General features: G+C 44.2%; 1 protein-coding gene across 1 annotated transcript in view; it reads right to left on the bottom strand.

Moving 5' to 3' along the window:
* Positions 1-21284, bottom strand: part of SORCS2 (sortilin related VPS10 domain containing receptor 2) — a 518453-nt gene extending 497169 nt beyond the window's left edge. Inside the window, exon 1 of the mRNA XM_065735796.1 lies at positions 21223-21284. Coding sequence (XP_065591868.1) covers positions 21223-21252 — 30 coding nt within the window. The 5' untranslated portion in view covers positions 21253-21284. The remainder of the gene's footprint in view (positions 1-21222) is intronic.
* Positions 21285-23434: the final 2150 nt, after the last annotated feature.

Here is a 23434-nt window from a genome sequence, read left to right as displayed (position 1 = left end):
CCTAAACATCAGTAACTTACCAGCACATGGATTCTTCGGATTCAACAGCACAGAACTACACTGGCTGTATGCTTTCTCTTCACTGCGCTCATCAAACTAGGGATTTCTGCTTCTCTGAAAGGCAATTTTAGTTCTTTTAGACATTCTGACTTTTTCCATCATTGCCTGAATGTCTCTGTAAAAAATTCAGCAGCTCAGAGTGTCTATAGAAAAGTTTGGTCTCACTAACTTACAGTGGCTGGCCTTAGTCATAACTTAATTTCATATTACTCACAAAAGCTATTTGGAATCCACTGTGGGAAAGGGGCCAATGTTATCAGCTCACGTTTGTCACATCTTCCTGTGAACACCCAGAAGGAATCTCCAGATACCAGGCTGGTAAGACAAAGGGATGTTTAAAAGCTGTGTGGTAATAACAATAAAAGTGAAAAGCTTGCCTCTGAACTTCCGCTGTGTTTAATGCATTACCATCTGCTGGCTACTATAACCTGCTTTACCCTAGCACCTATATGCCCTCCTCCGTGATCAAAATCTGAGTCACACTAAGATGGATAAGATACTATTGCTGAAGCACAGATTTCGCATTGGTTATATGGACAAAGGGACAGAAACCTACAGCCAAGCCAACAGAGGTCATTATTTGTAAACATTCCAATGACCTTCCGAAATAAGAGAAACAGAGATTAACCTAAAAAGTATTTCAAGTGAGACATAAATATGTATATATACATGCATGCAGAGCTTCTGATCCTTCACTAACTTTTATATAACTTATTTTTATCAGCTATGTATTTTATTCATGGAGGATTTACATATAAATGTCTATAATCCAGAATTACATCATGAAGCTCACGCAGGTTGAAGACTGGAAAACATGTTCATTTTTTTCAGTTGTTTCACTGATCAACTTTACCATGTGACCACATTAACAGCAGTGGTGCCTAAACCCAGTGAAATGCGTTGAAAAGCAACAAGTGACAGGAGATGGAAAGAAGAACTTGGGTGGTATTTGCACAAAGAACAAGACAACAGAAGCATACATAGGTGGAGATGAACATCATCCGCAAGTTTTCAAACCGTCAGAAGTTTTGAGATTGTTTCACTTCTTAAAAAGTCAGTGTACAGTGGGGTTCATACCAGCTGACTAGAGAAGAATAGATATATTGAACCTATTTTTATAAAAAGAGGAGAAGGGTAAGAAAGAGTATGGAAATTACCAACTAGTCAGTGTACCTCCAAGTCCCAGAAAAATCCTAGAAACTATCACAAATAAGCTGTATGCAAGCAATACATGGAATCAGATTTTACATGTCCAAAAGCAAATACTATCAAAATTATCTAATTCCCTCATACACAAGAGTAACAGGCCTTGGGAATAACAGAAAGGCAAACAAGCAGGTTTGCAAGGAAATGTGTCCTCAGCCCGGTATCATTGGACAGCCACACGAAAGGGCTATGCATATTTAATGAGAGTATGACACCAAGCTGAAAGATGTACCAGAGGTACAGGATAAGAATTCAAAGTGATCTTCACAAATTGACAAAATGATCAAAAATGACTGGGTGCTGTTCAGCAAGAATTTTGACACTCAACGTGTATTAAATACTATAGTGCATATAATTAGAATTGTCAAGAGCAAAGTATGCTCAGCAAAAGAGCTGGGAGTATTAACGAATCATGAGACAATCACATCTGTCTTCTTTGTATCAGCATGGCATCATAAGGAAATGGAGGGACAGGCTGCAAGACGCAGGCAGATGCTAAGACTCAAAGTAAACTTCCACTCTGGCCTGAAGAGCTTGGGTGAACCAATGTACACACCACAGCATCACAGACTACTGTGGAATAATTGGAGAGAGCCTAGAAGAATGCAGCAAAAATGATGAGGCCTAGAAAAGCAGCACCAATTGAGCAGCAAGGAAAGGATGAAGCTAAGGTCATTAAGTCTAAAGAATGCAAGACACAGGAGAAGCACAATAAAGGCTTTCAGATATATTAAAGCTTGATGAGAAGAGATACAGTATAAACTTTTCTCCATACTCATTGAGGACAGGGAAAGAAGAAAACTGAAGCAGATTAAAGTCAGACAGTAAAGAAAATAGTCTATCCTAGTCATTCACATTCTTCTTACTACAATTAGTTCTCCAGTTCATTTCTCATCCAACTCTATTCACATCCACACTGACAGCAGATGAAGGGGTTAGCACATGGCTGGAAATATCCCACAGTCACTTAAAACAGCAGCATTACCCAGACAAACAGGTAACAAGCTGTGTTTAAGGAGCCTATTACACAAGTATATTCAGCAGTGCACTTTCCAAAGCCTCTGTTTCCCAATGATCCGGGAACTTGTTCTCAGCCCTTTGCCAGGGCCCAGTGCCTTCCAGCTGTGTTACTGCAGTAGCTATGGGGCTGCACAGTAAGGCAGCAACGTGAGAGGAGACAGATTAAGTATAAATCTGGTGCTGGAAGGTTTGTTTTTTGTTTTATTTGTTTTATGTTTGTTTATTTTATTTTGTCCTTATTATTATTTGTTTATTTTGTTATGACCTGGGAGAATGCAAAATCAGCATACTGCAAAGCATCCTAAACCCACACAATGGACAGGTGTCTTGAGTCGCTCACATAAGTGGGAGATGCGTGCTTTTACACTCAAAAGTTGTGTACATGCAACATCCAGACAAGATCCCACCATGAAAACGGAGCTGGGGATTATGTAACCACCAAAACTGTACAGACTTTGCTATGGATTTTTACTTCAATATTTACAGGATTGTTTCAGAGCAAATCCTTTGCTTCCCATACATCGCTACTGAAACCAAACAAACAGAACTTTAGTGGTGGAAACTGAACACTGTAATGAAATATTTTAACCTCAAAATGTCTGCATGGCTTTCTCCTAGGCACTCCCAAGTGAATGGTGGCACTTCCACTATTCTGCAGTGGACTTCTGAATAAACACCCTACGAAACCAAACACATTACAAGGCTTAGAAATGCTAATGCAGTGCCTGTTAAATAAAAATCCCTGTCAACAATAGAAAGATACCAAGATAAATACTGATGTCCATTATGGCTATAATTATAAACAGAAGGTTACCTAACAATAAACAATCCAAACATTTAACCTTTCAGAGCTCACTGCTACAGTCAAACTGCTGTCCAATATGCACGCTGATCCCAAGCCTTTCAGAGCACTGATTACAGTGATTACAAAGCAGGTGGGTTAAATTTGTTGTCTAAGTAGCTTAAGAATTGACCCTGAAAGTAACTAAATATAAATGCACAGTTAATTTTAAAGGCACACAGATTAAGCTGCTAATACAGCTCTAACGACTGGAACGGGAACAGAGAGCACTGCCCAAAATTACTAAGAAACTCCTGTGAAAGATTCAGGAATTACAAAAGGGTCCTGCTATATTGAGTTTTAAGCTTGCTTTACTAAACCACAGATATCCCTCATTATGACTTGAAGACCTCATATAGCAATTAGTTTAGCCCAAAGAAAAACTCTGCAGCACTTCAGTGATTTGTAATTCTTCTGCTCTGGAGGAACAGTCATATTCCTTAGCAAACAGTTTAAATACTAATTATTTCTTTGCTGAACCCTGCAGTGAAACTCATATCTAGAAGAGACCATATAAAAGCACTTCTAATAATTCTGCTGCTCAAAGAGCAATACTCTTCATCCGCTTCAGTGATTTTCTACCCAACAGGTACAACACTGAAGTAATGAGCATTATAAAACTTAATACAGTGCCATATATATTTTATGGCTCTGTAGATCCAGATCAGAGAACATCCAGATTGTTTTTGCAGAACTAATGCCAGACACATTTGAAATTATTGTGTATGCACCGAGTCTTCCAATAAATTTATAACTCTTACCAAATTAAAATAATAAAAAAAAAAATAGTGGAGTAAAAAACAAACAAAAAAAAATGCAGCCTTCTCTAAAGGTAAAATTTCCTAATTATTTTTTAAAAAGATGTTATTATTAAAGAAAATCATATTCTTCATAATAAAAAGCATATCTCGCCAATGTATGTATCAGGCATTAAAAATGCACATAAATGAAAAATCATTCATATGGGTCTACTGTTTTTGCAAGACAGCATTTAAAAAGCAATATTGTGTAGGATGTAAAGCCACATGAAAGCATGGATAAGAAACTGTAAGATGAGAGTCTCTTTTGCCTGATTAACATCAGAAAAATCACTTTCCTGTGTAGCTTGCCTCTCTGTACTGTTCTGTTTATCTATGGTAACATGATCACATAAATTTCCAAAGTCCCCAAACACTTCATGATCTTTGATGTTGCCCTTATAACCAAAGACGCAGAACAAGACCTGTGTACATGGAATTCAGAAACAGAAAGATTCAAGTTACCTGCTCAGGGCTGAACTGAAAGCCTCTGGCAGCCCAAAGAACCCAAAGTGGATTTCCTGAAGCCCAAATGAATGCAACAACAACTGGCCCTTCTGTCTGCTCTTTCTGCAGGAGCTGCCCTCGTGTTGCAACCATTGGCATGATTTCTGTAGAGGAAGCAGAGCTCACCTGGAGTTGGCCTTTCAACTGACAGAAATGGAGGCTTATGCTCTTGGAAACTTGAGCCAAAATGTCATACAGTAGGAATTCACACAGGAGAAGGACTGGCTTTGGATCAATCACAAACCAGTTTGAAAAAAATACCCAATGTTCAAACACCGTGACTAGAAAGCTGTTCAAAGTTTGCTCAACGCTGTTCATTTCCATGAAACACTATGATTTTTCCTTATTCAGTGTCTCCTTAGCAATGAGTTACAGCTCTGTGCAAGCACACTGAGCTGTGCCACCATCAGACCCTGAATGAGCTGTGTGGGCGACCCAGCACTGCTTCTTGCTTAGGAAATGCTAAAATGCTACAAAAGAACACACTGGATTTGAAGACTGTAGCTTCTGTTGGTTCTGTTTTCAAAGAACAGCTCTTAAAATCGGGATTAAATCTAGTCATACCCTGTGCAGAATAAGGGACTTACACCATTTGCAGATAGTTTCACGTACACCCCACACTCAAAATGCTTAAGAATTTCTGTGCAAACACAAAGTTGAGAAAATACAGAATTGGAAAACATGGACTTCATCAAAACGCTTTTCAAATCTAATGGAAAGTATCTCTGTACAGAATCACCCACCTAAAGCTTGGTTTACAATGAATATACAGAGCTCCAGGAGCAGAAGGCAGGATGCTGCTGGCTAATGCTGTTCCACATCCATTTTCTGACCAATATGGGACTAAATAAACCTGCATGCAGCCACCAAGAAGAATGGCCAGGCATCTAAGAGCAAATTTGAAATCTACAAACACCTTCCCTGAAGAGCAAATCTGTGCTTTTATGATTCTATGACTGGACAAACACATTTTCCATCATTGCTCTTTCTACAGAAAGAAAAATCTACTCTTTCTAAAGCAATAGATGCAGCCTTCAGTTCTCCAGTTCACCAAAGAAGTGGTGGAAGCCATCCTGGAGGGATTTAAGGAGTGTGCAGATGTGGCACTTAGGAACGTGCTTTAATGGTCGGCTTGGTAGTGTGAGGTGATGGTTGGATTTGGTGATCTTAAGGATCTTTTCCAACCTAAATCATTCCATTCCATGACTTTATGTTCTTTATAGTTTAAAGAAATCTAGTGAATATTCTCAAAGGAACCACTTTTACTGCAAGTTACACCTGAATTTTATTAGAAATGTCATCCAGAAACCATCGAACACCCTCTGTGTGTATTTATTAGAGCACGTCTCGGGAGCTTCCCTGTGATACCAAATATATCCCTGGTTAGCAGTTATGTTAACTAAGCCCAGCCCTCCCAGCTGAACTTGCCTTGCAGGTAAGGTGGAAGAAACAGTACTCACTGTACTTCACAAATGCTCTAACAAGCTTTGAATGGAGAACAGAAAAAAAAATACAAACAAAATTATCTCACTTCTCATTTCATTTAAGTTTTGACAAGCTGGAAATCTTCCAAATTCTCTTACTGTTTTGAGGTTAAAATAGAAAAACCCACAATTCTACAAATGGAGAACAGCCCAATTAAACATGTTAGCTACTGAAGAATTGTCTGCTCCGGAGCTGCCTTTGAGTATGGTGAGTCAACAAATGTGTCTGCTAACCAAGCATCACGTATATAATTGACTAAAGTTTGTGGCATTGGCAAAGACCCTTCAAGAATGAAAAGCAATACAAATTGCTGCAAGCTTTGCTTCCTAAACTTCTGATCGTTCCTAAATATGACGCAAATGAAATCTGCCTAAACCAATTCATTTTTCAAACTTCAGTTAAGTTCTTCTAGAAGTCTGTCCTTAGGGACAATTTGTCACATTGCAAAATGATGACATTTGCACCATGGCATGCTGACATTATACTACCCATCAACAGGGAAATGTCACAATTTGTGACATAATCACTGCCCTATGACAACCTTTTGTTAGCTTCAATGATACCACTTATACATATTTGACCATGTAATGCAAATAGAATCGATGACACCTTGGGGACCAACACAGAGCTAGTCTGTTCCCTTAGGTAAGCCAGTATGTCAGCTTATTTGCTTCTAAATCTTGTGGTATCAGAAAAGCCGAAGATACAGCATGCTCCAATCCAGCAACACAAAAACCCTAAGTTAAACTGAGACGAGAGCAGACTGACGCAGGAGGAGTTCGGTCACTGCAACAGCCAAACTAAATGAAGCAGTAATGGAACTCAGTGTTTGGCATCTTTAAGCAGTAATAGGGAAGGGTGAATCCAAATTAGCCTCCCAATTATTTCCTCTTTAACTTGACTATTTAAGCCATTACCCAAGTTATACAGTATAGTGACCTGAAAATTTTCATTACAGAAGAGATCTGCTTCTCTGCACTTCTGTTCTTCCATCAAAAAAAAAGTGATGGAGAAGAGCAAAAACACATTTCTTCCCCATGCTGAACATAATTATGATCCCTACTAAAACAGTATGTCATTCCTCATAATTATTAGTATGCATGAGGCACAAAAACTACACAATACAGCTGAGTATACTAAAAAATTATGAATAAAATTGGTCCTCCTTTGTCAACAGGATAAATCTCATGCTGTTAGCTATGACATATCCCTTCTAATGCCTTTGTGACTTAAATACCTTTTAACTAGTATGGTGACTGACTAAACAGTGAAGCTTGCTGTTGCTTTTCACAGGCTCTGCATTCAGGAATATTGTATGATTAGATTTGAAAAGCCAGGTACCGTTGCTCCCATAACTAAGTGATGGTGGAGAGCATCAGTGAATTCTGAAGGGTGACACTGCAATACAGGGAGCCTTCCTCAGCAGGGTAGTGGTGAGGCCTCCATTCTCATTTCTCTCTGTTAAACTGGTTGCCTGTGCAGGGAGATTGATGCAAAGATCAATTCACTCATGCCAGCTGGTTTCTTTCTATCTGCAGCAATGGTAAGTTGATAGGATATTAGTTTCATCCCACTGATGTGCCTTCCTACTAACTCTAGTGAGGCCAAGCAAACCAACACAGCAGCTAGAAAGATTAAATTAACCAATCCATGGAAAGTAAGGCAGAGGTGTAAGAGAGAGTGAGAAGACAAAAACCACAAACAAACCTCTACTTGAGGAACAGGCTTGCTTTTTCTAGATGAATTCAGTAAAATACATTTAAGGAGAAATGAAAAAGAGGAAAAACAATAAGAACGGTGTGGAATTCAGTATTCAACATATAGTTCTTGAGCACATTTTGTGCTTACGTTTTGCCATGTTGCAGGCTTCTGGCCCTCTTGCTTCCCTTTAGTTGGAGGACTTAATTAACTGTGAGGCAAATGAAAGCTACAAATCCTCCAAGAACGCGTGAAATTTAAGTCAACCAAGTAGTGCCCCATACAGTGGCTTAGAAATCTAATCACAGATGAGTTCTCATGGAGCCTGCAGACAGTCCACTGCAAGTAAATGTTTTTACTGATATCCTCCAGTCCAACATTAAAAATTTAAAGAGTGCACAAATCGTGAAATATTTGTGAATAAAAATAAGCAAGAAAAATCTCAAAATTAACCTTCAGTCCTCTTACAGTCTAAGAAGCAGGATCATGACCTTTTAATAATTGCCTTAAAGTAACCTAAAAGGATTGATTTCTGTTTTAACAAAATCACAGATTTTTTACTGAAAAAAAAAGCTTAGCTTGATTATGCTATGTAAACTTGGAACAAACAAGCAGCAAACCTTGTACTATCAAAACAGCCTTCTTACAGTGCACAGAAGATTAGCTGTTCAAAGTCAAGCACTAAGACATTAAAGGCATTTTTTCAAACTTGGAAAGGGTGAGACGTGAATACTCTCAGGTAAACTTTCATAAATTAAAAATGAGCCTCAATTGTTGATAAGAACATATACTGTATTGCTTAAGTAGCAAGAGAATAAGAGCCTCAAGTTGAAGTTAATCCTGGCTCAGATGAGGTTGCCCATTTAATGAATATTAATTCCACTTTAAATAACTGAAGAAAAAGTTCAGTATACTTGTACTTTTTTTTTCCATACAGCACTGCCATCATGCAACACTGCTAAAAAGATGCTTCAATAAAATCTAGAAAAACAAAAAGGCATAAAAACACTACTTTTGCTGTGCATCTTTCTTTCTAGAAACAATATGCACTTAAGTGAAATAGCGTCCCTTAAATTTCCCAAACTTGTGAAAAACTTATAAATACTTATGAGTACATGTATGAATACATCTCAATTATGAGATGAAAGATACACCTGATAACTTTTACAATTTTCTAGAATTAAAATATTATTTAAATCGATGTAGTAAGAATTGGGTTTGAAATTCTACAGTGTAACTACAAAACACAAAATTACAGTTACTTGGAGATCGAACCCCCAGAACTGGGCTCATTCACATCTGCAGGAAGGATCATGGTTAATAGAAATTCTGCACTAGCAATTTTGGCCAAGTGCTACACTGAACCATTTACGCTCATCTTCCATGTTTATAAATGAGGGGTATTTCTTGCATCCAAAAAGCTCTGCAGTCACCCCCAAGCAACAGAGTGCTGCCTGCTAGAAAAGCTATCTGGTGAAGGGTCACAGCGCAGCCAGCTGATTCTGTGGCTCTCCCTAGATATCCACGGGTCTAGCCTCTCACAGACATTGTCACGCTCTTCTTACAAACCATTCCCATAGGACAGTATCAACTGCATGTTAGACAAACACACTCAGTCCATGAACTACAGGGACTGCTCAGCTGGTGCACCTGCCTCACGGCAATGGGCTATGCCAGCACCAAGCCCCCAGCACTCCCTGCCTTTCAGTCCCAGCTCAGCTAAAGCAGCAGCACTTACTTACATGAGCTGCACAGCTTCCTTCCTATGCCACCTTCACACTCAGTTGCTGTCTGCTTTCCTCGGCTTGCATCTGTTTTCAAAAGAAGCTTCATTCATTTATATTCCTGCAATAAGTAACAGCTTGTAAATATTATATTTAAAGGAGAAAGAATTCACTGCTGATACGTTGCAAGAAATAATAACTTGTAAATGTACTTGTGAAGCAATGTATCAGAGTGACATCACCCAAATATCAGAATAATGAGCACTAATACTGGAACTAAGCGCAAACAATGAAATCCATGGCAAATTTCAGAAGTTTTTTTCCTCTCAATACCTCATTTAAGCTCTAAATGTAACACTGAATAGATTATGATTATTTTTCAATTAAGCTCAGATGAGCAGAAGAGTAATTCCAGTGATGGGTAACACATACATTCTTATTAGATGGTATGTGCAGATTACAGAACTGGATGACTGGAAATGGGATTTTGAGTCTTTCATTTCTAATTACGATCATTTAAACTCAGTAGAAGCCTGACACAGCAGCAGCGCATTTCCCTTCGTGTCCCCAGCCTACCCCTAGATGAGTTTAAGAGATCACTTTGCAGCTTTAGGCTCAGGGCATGAGGGGAAATATCCAGGGCCCGGTTCAGGTTAGAGTTGGGGGACTTCTTTTTTAAACATCTGTTATTGCCATCCTCCAGAGGTACAGATACTGTCATGAAGAAAAGATTTCCTTCGGCAGTGCCACTCTGTCCAAGCTTGCAGACAGTATGTGACCCAGTGTGAACATCTATACTTCCTGGAATGGCATCTCCCGAAGTGCTGACACGTCAGGGTCATTAGCAACCACGTCTCTGAAGATCTTTCTTTCTAGATGAAACGGAGAAGATGATGCTATTTAAGCCTCAGGGGTTAGAAAGGTGATTTAATACGGAGAAGAAATGAAGGGAGGATAACAAAGGGGACTCACAGAGACAGAAAAAGGAAAGGAGGGAGGAGGGATAAGAGCCATACAAAACGCAGACGGAAAAGTAAGAGAAACAAAAGACGGACATAGAATTTGCCCAAAGGGAGTGGAGTTTCTCACTGAGTGACAGTGATTGTGACATTCAGGTCCAGTTAATAAATACAAGTCTATTTAGTCATGGCAAAAAATGAAAAGCTTGCATATTTTGTGCAAACCCTCCACACACAACAGCCTGTAAGTCAAAGACTATGAACCCTTTATATTATTTCCTGGCACACAGTCTATGCCTAGATGGGAATTTCAGTGCTCTCATCTCACTGGGCTTGACTTCTGAGCTGCCGACCCCTGTGAAACACCACGCCGGGGTAAGCCCTGCTCCCTTAGGGAGCCTCCAAGCACACCAGAGAGCACAGCCATGCTGCAAAAAGCCTTGTCGGCAGTTTCTGCAAACAAGATAAAGATTATTTCCTTCTGTAACCCTACTTTCCCATCTTCAGGAACAGTCTCTTTGCAGCCATAAATGTTAGAGCTGAGATGTAGTCCTTCACAATAATATATGCATTGATTCAAACTTCTTCTCATGCAGCTCTAGCATTCATTAAGCATCCATTGCCTCAACAGCACACCCAGATAAGCACAAATATTCCTGTGTTCGTAGACTAACCAAACCAGACCCATGAGCAGATGAAGATGCTTGTCTGTCATTCAGGTCTTAAGTTGCACCTCTTTGTACTAGTTTAAGAAGTGGGATTTTTGAAGTCAGCTAAGCCAAGCTAAAACCAATTGTGTATTGATAATTTAGCAGCTACAACCTAGCTTTATAAAAATACACCTGTTTTACAGCAGTTGAGGAGGAAGAAAGGCAAAGAAGACCCTGCCATAGCCCCTCAGTGCTCTGCACAGTAGCCCTTGAGAGATGCTGTATGAAGAACATACATATTTCATCAGGCACTGAAAACGTGTTCACTGAGCTACATCATGCCATTTTGAAGCAGAGGTTCTTGATTCAGGCGGGGTGCAGGGAAAGCATTCCTTCTATGCCTTCCTTAGCAGAAGCCAACAGCAAATTACAAATTTGGCTTCAAAGAGCTGCAGAAACGCTGTACACTTGATACACAACATACTTCCTTGCTACTCCCTTGCTACTAGTTTATTAACAATAGCTGAGCCCCAAGAGAAGTTTAAAGCTTTGGTAGTGGGCTGCTTGCTCCAAAAATATGGGCACTTTTGCTCCATCTACACATCCTCCTCTCTCCTGCACGTGTTCAGCAGCACCTCAGTGGCTGTCACATACAAGAGAGTTAAAAATAACTGGATTCTGTCATGTTTGTTTTTCCTACAAGGCTGGAAAACCTCAGGAAGGAAAAGATGGAGTCTCAGCTGACTCTGCCAATACTGACTTCCCTCATCCAGGAGGAAACAAAGCTTAAGATCAGCAACAATAATGGCTTCCCAGTTCTCTACCTCCAGCACCATCAGAGCCCATTACAGTCAGGGAGCTCAGTGTTACTCCTCTGTGCTCCATCAGCTGTGCTCAGTACACAGCTCCTACACTCCCAGCATAGATGTTCAGCATAGCCTCCAATCATTGCTCATATTTTACATCCCATTAAGGGCAAGGAACATGTTTTAAGACATCTTTCCAAACAGCTGAGACCTCAATATGCTTGCCATTATGTGGTTGGAAAACAGGCAGGGAAAAATGGGAAGCCACTGATTAAAGGACAAACAAATTAACAAAATAAGAAATTTCCTTCTAAATCAAAAGCTGCAGCTCTAATGAAATCCTAGTGCCTGTGGGGTGACATCTGGGTCTGTGAAAGGAAAGCTTTTTATTTCATGTGCGTGCTTGTGTCCATGCACTAACCACATTAACTGCTAAAATACCCAAGACTCCAGACTCATATACTTATCTATTAAACTTGTGTGGTTTACAAGGCTAGAATGAAAGAGGCCAGAAGGAATGATACTCATGTAGTGTATCCGCAAACCAACATGTAGCAGCCAAATCTTATTCCAACCCTACCAGTCTCAACGATGCCCTATAAAGTGCTCAGAGAGAACAGAGTAGGATCGCTCTAAAGACCAGCTGGGAACTTAGACATGGAAGTAGGTTAGCACCAACCTGCTGTGGACTGGGACAACAGGGTTTAGTTAAGAGTCACTGAGACTGGAACCTTGCAGTATACACACATACACTCCTGCTTGCACAGGAGCCCAAGCATTCACTTCTGACTTCAGCTGCAGAATTCACTGCAGGTGGAGGTGACATGAGTGAAAGAGCATTACCAGTTCTGTTGTGTCCAACTGCATGTGGCCACAGGTCTCCAGCATCACAGCCAGGCCCCTGGACATTCCCTGGTGTTTGTCACTACAGACCCATGAAACATTTGGCTCACAGATTCTTGATTGGAACATATGAAAGGGGTTCAGGAGTTCAGGGCTGTTTTCTTATCTCTGCTTGTGCTAACGGTAATGCCTACTTATGCTGAAAACTCCACACAGCACCAAAGAGCATAAGAGGAAGAATCAAGAAAAAAATATCCTGTTTTCCATAAATGGCAAGATTTAACGAGTCCTGCAGATTTAGATGCCTTAGACTCACAGTCAGCTCCAATCCTCTGAAAAAAAAAAAAAAGCAAGTAACAAGGTTTTTTCTGCTAGCAAACACGGGAAAAATATCTTATTGAACTTAGACCCAGGAGGATTTAATGTCAACCTACCATCCCCTGATACAACTGTGTTTTCAGTGAAGTAACAACTATTTCTTCAGATTCCGTCACATTTAACATTGTGAAACACTGCCCAAAGCTCCAGGAGTGCCTCTAACACACTCCTCCAACCCCCAGCTCCAGCTCCGTGAGCACCTGTCATGCTGTGGCCGCATAGAAACACATTAGCCACACACAGGTTGTTCTTCAATACCTAAGAAAAGCAGCTTTGTTGTGGCTCACTTAGGAAGTTAAGCTAGGCACTGCTAGAATTTACAGGTGGAACAGCTCAATTCCCAGCCATCATCATCATTATCTGTTGCTATTACAGAAGCACCCAAATGCTGCCAACTTGGAGCAGAGCTGTGGTACAGCACAGCCTGCTCGAGCACATGAAGGGGGAAAGCTGCTCCTTCCCTGTGGCACTCACAGTCTGGGGAGCAGAGAGGAGATGGTAACAGTAATAAGTAATGTGTTTTCACAGACTGCAGCTTGCCATCTGTTACGTGCTGCCCAGTACACACGGGGCTCCTGCTCAGCAGGAGTAAGGACACATCCCAGTAGTTGGGCTTTGGAAATGCACTGCCACTACACTTCCACGCTTCACACAGTTTCACTCTCCAATAAGAACAGGGAAGAGACAAATTTCATGAAGTGAATGGGAAAGATGAAACATTAATTACATCTACTTCATGTACTATAAAACCTATTACAGTGTTACTGCTCAGAAACCACAAAAACTAGAATTTTTTTCCCCAGAGACCTGATTGTTTAAGTGGATTTATGACATTTATTTATTTATTTATTTATTATTTCGAAATGATATCTACTTACTGTTCTTTTTCAACAACACAGATTATTATGAGCACTAGAGGGAAACCAGAAAGTGAACAATAATCTACGTTCCCCTAAATTCCTAAAAACGTGCCCATCAAATACACTGAAGGTAAATACTGCTAAATGCAGGCACTGTCCTATTCAGATGGCGCAATTAAAGTGCTAGCAAAAGTGAGTTAGAAAGAATGAAAGTACAAAAGGCTAAAATGGAAGTTATTCAGAGAAATAATAACTAGTCTACAAAAGCAGGCAAGGTACACACAGTGCGAAAGAAGCACAGTCATTTAAGTATATGAGTAAATGAGGCAGGAGGCAGGAAACAAGTTAAATACAGGTTAAATTTCAATGCAAATGTTTTTAGCCACATATTCTTAAGTCTTTTCACTGGTCTGACAACTGAAGTGCCAGAGGCCAGGCGTTTAAATTAAACTGGATTACAGATTAAAAGCCGCCTTGATCAAAACAAACATCAGCACAAGCACAACCCAGGAGAGCCTTTTCTTCTCCGACTCCTAGGCCGTACTGCCAAACAGGCAAAGGAACAAAGAAACCATAGATGTGAGCTCTTGATCTCCTGTAGTCTTGCCTTTTCTAGGTGTTCATGCAGAATCTCTTATTGTAATATTAAAGTGCCCAGCTCACTAAGCAGCCCTCGGTGACAGAGAATTATCACTACCCTCACATTACAGATAGGAAACTGAGGCACAAAATAATCTGTGTACTGCAAATGGTATTTCAGAGGGAACTTGTGAAGCAATTGGTGAAGTTCCTCAATAATTCCACTCAGGTTCAACTTAACCCCAAATCCCTTCACCCAGAACCTCATGTTGTACTTCTGGCCAAGCCTTACCCTGCCCTGATGCTTCCCACAAACCTCACAAAGCTGCTTTAGAGCTCACAGCAGCATCAGTGGGGCTCAGCCCTACAAAAGCAGTGCCAGAGCACTTCTCTTACCACAGCCACCTCGCCCAGGGCTGACAAAATCCTATGGGATCCATATATGTTGCACTTCTCCACTTATCCAAGCCTAGCAGATGACACTAAGCATTTTACAGTGCACAGGGAAGTTCACAGGAACAACTCCCTTTAAAGCTGCATTTATGTATGAATATTCCAAGTCATTAGGAAAAAAGAAATACTTAATGAGCTGTTGGAGCAGTCCTTGGCCTAAAACTTAGATCTGCATGTAATCTCTGTCAGTGCAAACTCTCTAAGCAGACAATTCTGTTTGTCAAGGATGTACATGGGTAAAACTGCAATTATAGAAACCTTAGAGCTGTGGTTGTATTTTCACACAGAGGTTGTGCAACGCAGCCTTAGTCCATAACTTGGTACATAGGAAAGGAAATGCAGCAGCAAAAAAGCCCAGACATTTGGGTTAGGGATTTAAATTCTGTGTTTCACCTCAGATAATCACCCAGGCCCCTTTAAAATAAGAAGAGACCCAAGTTATGGTTGGACTAGATGATCTTGTAGGTCCTTTCCAACCTTATGAACCTATTAACCTATAAGTTCCCAGAAGCAACTCACCCCAGCTTTCTCAAGTATGGATATTCAGATTACCACTGAAGAGATGGGAGCAGCTCTGCCTGTTTCCCACTGCACAAGTCCAAGCTTACAGGTGAAGGCTAAGGCTATGCAAGACAAAAGATCCCATCTATTTCTACTTTCCAGTGCTTTCATCATTGGTGATTTGTTAGGGTTTAAAATCACCATTGCTGGGGATAAGGGTTGGGGATGGGAATGTTTGGCAAAGAATGTGAGACTGTGGGAATAAAAATGCCAAAAGAATGTTGCAGGTCATCAAGTTTCATCGTGAGCTACTGCAAGCAGCCATACATTGCACACTAACACCAGCCTATACTTTCAAGCTTTTGCTTAAATGAATTTCTGGTCCAGGAAGAGGAAGGATCTCACTTGCACTGCACTGCAGACTGTCTCACCTCATGCTAACATCCCTTGGTCTTAAATGACACAACCACAAAATATTTCATGTAGGCATATTAAGGGCTTGGAGAAAAACACTTCCAAAGTCTGAGCAATTTCATGCTTTTAATTCATAAATCTGTACATACCTGCAGTATGAAATTCCCTCCGTGATATGTGATCCTGCCATCAAAAGTCTAAACGCAGGTTTAATGATTGCTATTAAGCCAGGTGTGGTTCATCATGCACTTGTAATACATCACCAGTATCAGACAGGTGATTTCAATCTTGTGCCTTTACTGCTAAATTTTCTTCCTACATTCAAACTCCTGTGCCACACGGGCTCTTTCTGAGCACCTCCCAGCACCAGCACCAGCACCAGCACCTGCTCATGCTAATGCTGCTGGTAGCTTGTCCCAGCGCAAAGCAGGCAGCACCAATCAGCTAACCTAGGAAAACACAGATATGACACAGAGGGGTGGCATGAAGGGGAACATTGGAGGAGGAGTTTAAGGTACATTTAAAACACATACTTAATAAGTAAATTATGTATCAGTTTTAAATGCCTGCACAGGGAGCAAGAAGTGCTCCCACTTTTCATCAGGTGGACTTTGCTAAAATGTAAGTGAGCTCAACAGGGAGCAATGTGGGTAGCATGCTGTAGGGTTGGGAGAAAGGGAAAGCAGAGGCTGGCAGAAATAAATAAGTGATGTCATAATGTTCACATTATAATTTTAAAAAAGTACACAAAAATAAAACCAAAAAACAACCAAGATGATGCCAAACTCTTCAGTGAGCTTAAAATCTGTCTGCTTTCAGTGTGGGATTGTGTTGTTCCATTCAAATATGATTACTGGGTTTGGTTTCTGCTTGCTTTCTATCACGGTATCATCTTAAAGATCCTCACTGTAGGAAATCTGCCTTTCACTTCATGATGCATCTGCCATTTATCAAAGGTCTGAGCCATTAGGATTTCTGACCTCATTCTCTTTAGAATTTCATCAAAAGTACTCTGGCTACTCTTGAGAAACAGCACCAAAACCTCACCACAGGTGGGCTTTTGCCCAGTTTGGATAGATAATTACATTCACCATGTCAGACCGTGCTACAGTAATAATGAAGTCAGTGTTTCTATAGATCCCCTCAGCACAGGTTATTGCCAACTGAACAAAACAGAAAAGCAACTAAATAAAATATCTGCCAGAAGAATGCATTTAGTGATCACTGAACTCTACAAATCATATACTGTGAAACTGTATTACAGAGTAAATCTGTTTTTAAATTAAACAAAACATCTGTACATCAGAAAGTCTGGATCAGTGGAAGTTTGAGTGCTGTAATTGCTCTGGAGGTACAGATCTTTCTTTCTGATAAGCCACTGCTTAAATATTACGTCTTGGAAAGACTGTGCATTTATGTTCATTTCCCACAAGAAAGAGTCACACATTTATGAGGGATCACGATATGAACGTGCAGGACAAACAAGTATCTGCAAGGAGCAAATAAGTGTCTGCACACGGGGCTTACAATGTGACAACAAAGAAAAAAAGGAAACAGTGGCACCACAAGACTGCAGACTTGGAACGAGTTGAAGTCCTGTTTGCAACACGTTAGCAGTCTGCACTCAGCACGATGAGCATCCTAGGAACCAAAATCAACTGTGAATACAAACCTCATTCTTCCTGCAGGTCCGTTTTGGCTTTGATATTTTTTAAAATCAGCTAGTATTAATGCACTGTGGGAATTCTCTGGGAGGGTCAAGAAGAATACAGTTTTGCAAAGGAAGTTGTTTACCTAGTACAAAACAAAACAAAACAAAACAAAACAAAAGGAAAAAAAAAAAGGCTTCTGGGATGACTATAAGGTTTCTTGAAGAAAAATAGGAGTTTAAAAAGTGTTATCTGTCAAAAGTTGTTTTCCCTAAGTCAGAATGGGTAACGTTTAGGTAGTACAGTAAAGCTGGGGACATCCATATGCAGCCGAGCACAGTAACTGGCTGCTCTGGGCACACACTCCCTGTACCTGTGGATGCACCACTCCATGTTATTTATCAGTTCCTCAACCTCAGCCACCAGCCCAGAGCAATCAGTGTGCCATGACACCTAGCTGCCAGGGCTTCTGTTTATGGTATTTCAAGACTGGAAAACAAATGAGTTGCACTTGCACAAACTTTTATTTGAAAGTACTGTGCATCCCACTTCCAAGTAAGGACAGGGAGAGGCTTACTGTGTGTGGAATCCACAAATAATCAACCTTCCGAATATAAAATAAAAGCAATGAGGGCACAGGGCAGGAAGCAATTTCCATACCTCCCTGCACAGCTCCCTGTTGACAAAACGAGAAGCGCAGTCATCCTCCCAGTGATGCAAGTTCACCTTACAATCTGTTTACCCACCAATGCTGCTGTCGAATCCACGAATCTTCCTACTTCACAAAACTAACGGCATCATGAGGGGAGCACGAAGTACACAACAGACTCATGCAGAAAAGCAGGGGGAGAGAGGAACAACGTAGCTTATAGCTTCCTTAGTTTCCTTCAAGACTTGCCTTGCAACCGAAAATCACATCCTCCACTACTGGAGGCACAGAAGAATTTACAAGATGTAAATGCATTTTTTAAAGTTCCATGTGCACACCTGCCCCTGTCAGTTGGTCTTCCTCCCTCAATCCACACACACATCCTTCCCGGAGGTGCTCTCAGTGAAGCAGCCCCGCAGGTGAGTGTCCCTCCGAGGCCACCCCTCAGCTTTTATGGGTGTTTGTCTCCCCAGCACAGAGTACAATTTCGTCCTCATTTATTTTATTAGGTGTGGTGTTTAAGTGGATATACGGTCATCTGGAGCTCATCACTGTCAAATTTTCAGCCCTGTAGCTGTTAAGGGTAAAGGAGCTAGTTTAGCTCCCTGGTTTACAAAGTGCTGAGTACCTCCAATGAGGTGCTAAATGCCGCGGTGACACTGCAGGGCTGCACACGGGGCAGTGATCTCGGCTCTGAGCAACACTCCTGTTTGTGGCAGTGCTGGAGCAGAGCAGCACTCACCATACAAACCCGGACTTCTGAGGCAAGGAATGTTTCCCTACGCCTGTGACAGCACGGTGCCAGGTCCAGGGAACACTGGATGTTAGCATTTCTACATCCAAATTCTCAACTAAAGTGAAATAAGCAAGCAATCATTCAAGATAGTCTTAGTATGTTTTGGATTAGGTGTTTATTTTCAAACATTTTCATCTCACGTACACAGAGGCAACGGAATTATTACCAAACCCTTCAAACCCATCCTGCTTCCACTGGGGTCAATGCATTTCTTTCACCTTCTTTCCAGGGAAAAAAAAAAAAAGATCCTACAGCCTCTTTGCAAGTTACTTTTCCCTTGAAGCCTTTGTTAAAATCAGCTCTTCCACAGGAAACGAGCAATAAAACAAAGTTAACAAGACAAAAAGTGCAGAAAGAACTGCTGACAGCCATACTTCAAGATATCCACAGCAAAAAGGCTGCTCCAACGGGGCTGGGACAGCAAAGGTTTTCATTACCTAGACACTTCTTCAAACCCAGGCTCACTTGGCAACAGTCACCTGGTGGCAGGTAAGGTAAGAGCACGCTTTATAAGTAACTGCAGGAAAGTATTTTGTATTCAATGTGTAAATGCCATGGAGAATGCCTCCGTGCACTCAGGATAACACCACCACTCGGCAGCACTGAATTAGCAGATAGTAAACAAGCAAACAGACAGAACTAAGAAGTTGCATCTACTTTCATTCATTCTGACACTTGCCATTTATCTTTGCTTTTGAACAGAGTACTTCAGGCTGCACTAGGGAGTGAACTGTAGCATCCTGGGAAGAAATAATACCACTGTAGCAATAGAAGCCTGCGCTGCAGCATCTGTTATTAAATCTCTACAGAGAGGTGAGGAAACCACTGTCGTAGCTGTGGATCAGCAAGGTTCTGCTACATTCATTTCACAGTTCCAGGCACTTTGTATGAAAGCTGTTACTTGCCTTTTATGTAAAAATAAAATGAATTTATGCCAACTTTTCAATAGTGATTCCTTTAAAGCAGCGATCATGACAGCCCGTAGTGGTCCACAAAGAGGAGACGGCAGCAGCTCAGCGGGGAGAGACGAAGGAAGGACAGAATCCAGAGGAAGGACAGAATGGGAGCGGGCGACGCTGCCGATATGCAACCCATTCTGCGAGAGGGAAACAGCCATCATCGCACAGTGCCTTGCTGAGCGGATCGCAAACTGCCTCTGAAAGTGTCGGGCACTGTGCTGACTCCGACCCCGACACACAGCAGCACGCGGAGCCCGCACCGCGCCGCGAGCAGCCACGCACCTGGGGTGGCAGCGGGGCAGGAGAAACACAGCACTCGACGTCCTGCAGAGAGGACGATAACTCGCACACCCGCACCAGCTATACAGCAAGAGCTCCAAATCGAGCCAAGTTTAAGCAAACTTTACGCTAAGCTCGCAAAGTTCAATCTTAGCTGAACTACAGTAAAAACTGTCAGGAGTTTTCCAGAAACGCCCAAATCCTCCAGGAGAAAGTTGGACTGGAGCCTCCCTAACGATATTTTCCTGCCAGTGAAGTTGCACAAACAGCGCAAGGTGCCGTGCCGTGCTTCCCTATGGTGCACACATTTAGGATATAACGTTTCAGTGCCGATAAATTGGAAGCCGCAAATCCCTGAGATGATCCGTGCGAGCACACAACCGTTATGGGCCGCCACGTGAAGAAGCGAGGACGGCTGACACCAAAAACGAGTTAAAAGCAGATCGCCGTGAAAGTTTCCGCCTAAAATCGGCAACTGAATGAGCGGGGCGCGGCGCACGGCTCCCACCACGAAAAGTTGCGGCCGCAGCCGACGCTGTGCCGCGAAGCCGCTCCCGGCGCGCGGTCCTGAGCCGCGCATGAGGCTGCGGAGCTCCTCGGCGCGCCCCGGCGCTCGGGGACCCGCGGGAGCCCCCGGCCCCCAGCGCTGTCCCCCGCCGCGGGGCACGGTTCCCACGGATTTCTGCTCCGCTACGGTTTCGCTCGCCGGCGCTTGAGCGCGGCGCGGCGGCGAGTGGAAGGCTGCGCGGGGCTGAGGGATGCGACCGAGCCGCGGCAACCGAACGTGGGGCTCTCAGCCCCTCAGCCCCTGCTTCGCCCGGGGCACGCCGCCGGACAGAGCTCCGGGGCGGGGGCCGGGGCCGAGCCCTCCTCCTTGTCGCCGCACACCGACCCTGTGCGAGACGCGCGCTCGCCAACTTTGCAAACTTCTGGGCGAGCGGCGGAGGCGCTTCGCCACCGGTCCGCCCCGCGGGAGCCCCGGGCACCGGGAGCGGCGAGCCCGGCGCGGCTGCCGAACGCCGCCGCAAGTTGCGGGAACGAAGCCCCGGCCGGAACGGGGGAACCCCCCCCCAGCCCCCCGACCCGCTCGCTCCGCCCTTTGCACTCACGCTGCTGTTCTCGCCCGTCCAGTGCACCATCGCCTGGTTGTGAGACGCGTCCCCTTTGAGCACGAAGGAGGTGCTGAGGAGCGTGACCCGCTCCCGGCCCGCCGCCGCCGGGGATGCCCTCCGGGAGCGGCCGCCCCCCACCGCCGCCGCCGTCCCGCCGCCGCCGCCGCCCCGCCGCGCTTCGGGCGGGCTGCGCGCCCCGCGGGTCAGGGCGCCGGGGCGCGAGCGGCCGCAGGGCTCGGCGCAGCGCGGCGCGGCGGCGGCGCCCAGCAGCGGCAGCAGCAGCAGCAGCGGCAGCAGGCGGGCGGCGGCGGGGGACACGCGTGGCCCGCCGCGCGCCATGGTGGCTCTCCGGCGTGGCAGTGACAGGCGGGGAAGTGGCGGGCAGGGAGACACCGCCGCGGAGGGCGGGGGCGGGGGAGGGTTGTAACCGGAGCGGGGCTCGCGCGGCAGCGGCGTGTGCGGGGCTGCGCGCCCAGCCGGGGCGGCGCCGCCATCTGCTGGCCCGCGCCGAAACGCCGCGCGGCGGGGATCCCTCGGAGCGGGGCGGCGCGGCACCGGGACGCCGCTGTGGTGCAGCGGGTCACCGCACGGCGTACTCGGCTCGTAAGGAGGATCACACGCCGCGCTGTCACACACCGGGTCGGGCGCCCGGACGTACACCGGCACACGCACGCGGTCCCCGCAGCGGGCTGTGCTGTAAGCCAGGTCGCACGCCGTGACACAGACTGTATTATATGCCACGATACACGTCGTGTTATTAATTAGGTTACGGAGCAGGGCTCACACTGCCACTGACCAGGTCACACAGAGGGTCACACATCATGTCACACACTGGGACATGCAATAGGGCACACACCGGGTCCTATGCTGCGTGCCGTGTTGTACACCGGTCACACAGTGCTACACACCAGGTCACACACCGTGTTGCGCACTGGGCCAAACACTGTCACACACCAGGTCTCATCCCGGGTCACACTTGAGGCCACGCCACGTCTTACACTGCTGAGACCTCACCTGGAGCACCACGTCCAGATGTGGAGTCCTCAGTACAGGAGAGATGTGGACCTGCTGGTCCAGAGGAGGGCCACAGAAATGATCCATGGAATGAAACATCTCAGCAGCGAGGACAGAATGAGAGAGCTGGGGCTGTTCAGTCTGGAGAAGGCTCTCGGGAGACCTGAGAGCAGCCTTTCAGTGTCTGAAGAGGGGCTGTAAGAAAGAATGGGGTTTGTGGTGACAGGACAAAGGGGAAATGGTTTCAAACTAAGGAGGAGAGATTTAGGCAGGACATAAGGAAAAAAACATATAAGGTGGTGAGGCACTGGAACAGGTTGCCCAGGGAGTCGGTGGATGCCCTGTCCCTGGAGACAGTCAAGGTCAGACTGGATGGGGCTATGAGCAGCCTGATGGAGATGTAAGGTGTCCCTGTTTGTTGCAGGAGAGCTGGACTAGATGATCTTCAAGGGTCCCTTCCAACTCAAACGATTCTGAGTCTGTCACCCACCATGCTGCTTACCAGGCTACACGTGCTGCCACACACCAGGTCACAGGCAGGGGCACACGTGGAGCTGTATACCAGGCCACAGCCATGCTGCCCATACTCTGTATTGCAGCTGCAAACATGCAGGCACCAGCAGCCCATGCCATGTCACAGGGCCGTGTGTGATCACTTCCACTGGGCAGAACTGCAGCACTCCCAGCCATCCCCATGCCCCCTCAGCTACCTGCCTGTCACTGTGGGCTGCCTGGCAAGCAGCCACACTCAGCCAGTGCAGGGTTTGGCTGTGAGTCCTGAGGGGGTGCAGCAGAAGAGTCAGGAGGGAGCTGTGTTAGGAGCTGGAAGCCAGAAAAAAAGCCCAGTATCTACTGCTTTACCTACACCATTTACAGACCTGGGATGCCTACCATTATGTCATCAACCCAAGCACAACCCTACAGCCTCACAGCAGCCTTCCCCTCCTTCCTCTGCCACAGATGCTGAGCAAAGATACAAACTGCCTACCTACCCGTGAATAATCCCAGCAGCAGCTCAGGTGTCCCTGCCCTGGATGCCCTGCCATCAGGGTGCAGGGCAGGCAGCACCACTCAGCATGTTAAACTAATTACTGAAACATTTTATGTCTTGTATATAAAGCAAGTCGATTCTTTTATATATATATTGATTTCTGAAGACAATATTGACAGCTTTAAGGGCCTATATAGCTGTACA

The sequence above is a fragment of the Cyrtonyx montezumae genome, unplaced genomic scaffold (assembly GCF_038088225.1).
Source record: "Cyrtonyx montezumae isolate F1298 unplaced genomic scaffold, pur_monq_1.0 scaffold_2, whole genome shotgun sequence".
Classification (NCBI taxonomy): domain Eukaryota; kingdom Metazoa; phylum Chordata; class Aves; order Galliformes; family Odontophoridae; genus Cyrtonyx; species Cyrtonyx montezumae.
Note: the sequence above shows the minus strand (reverse complement) of the source record. Positions and strands in the feature narration are given on the sequence as shown.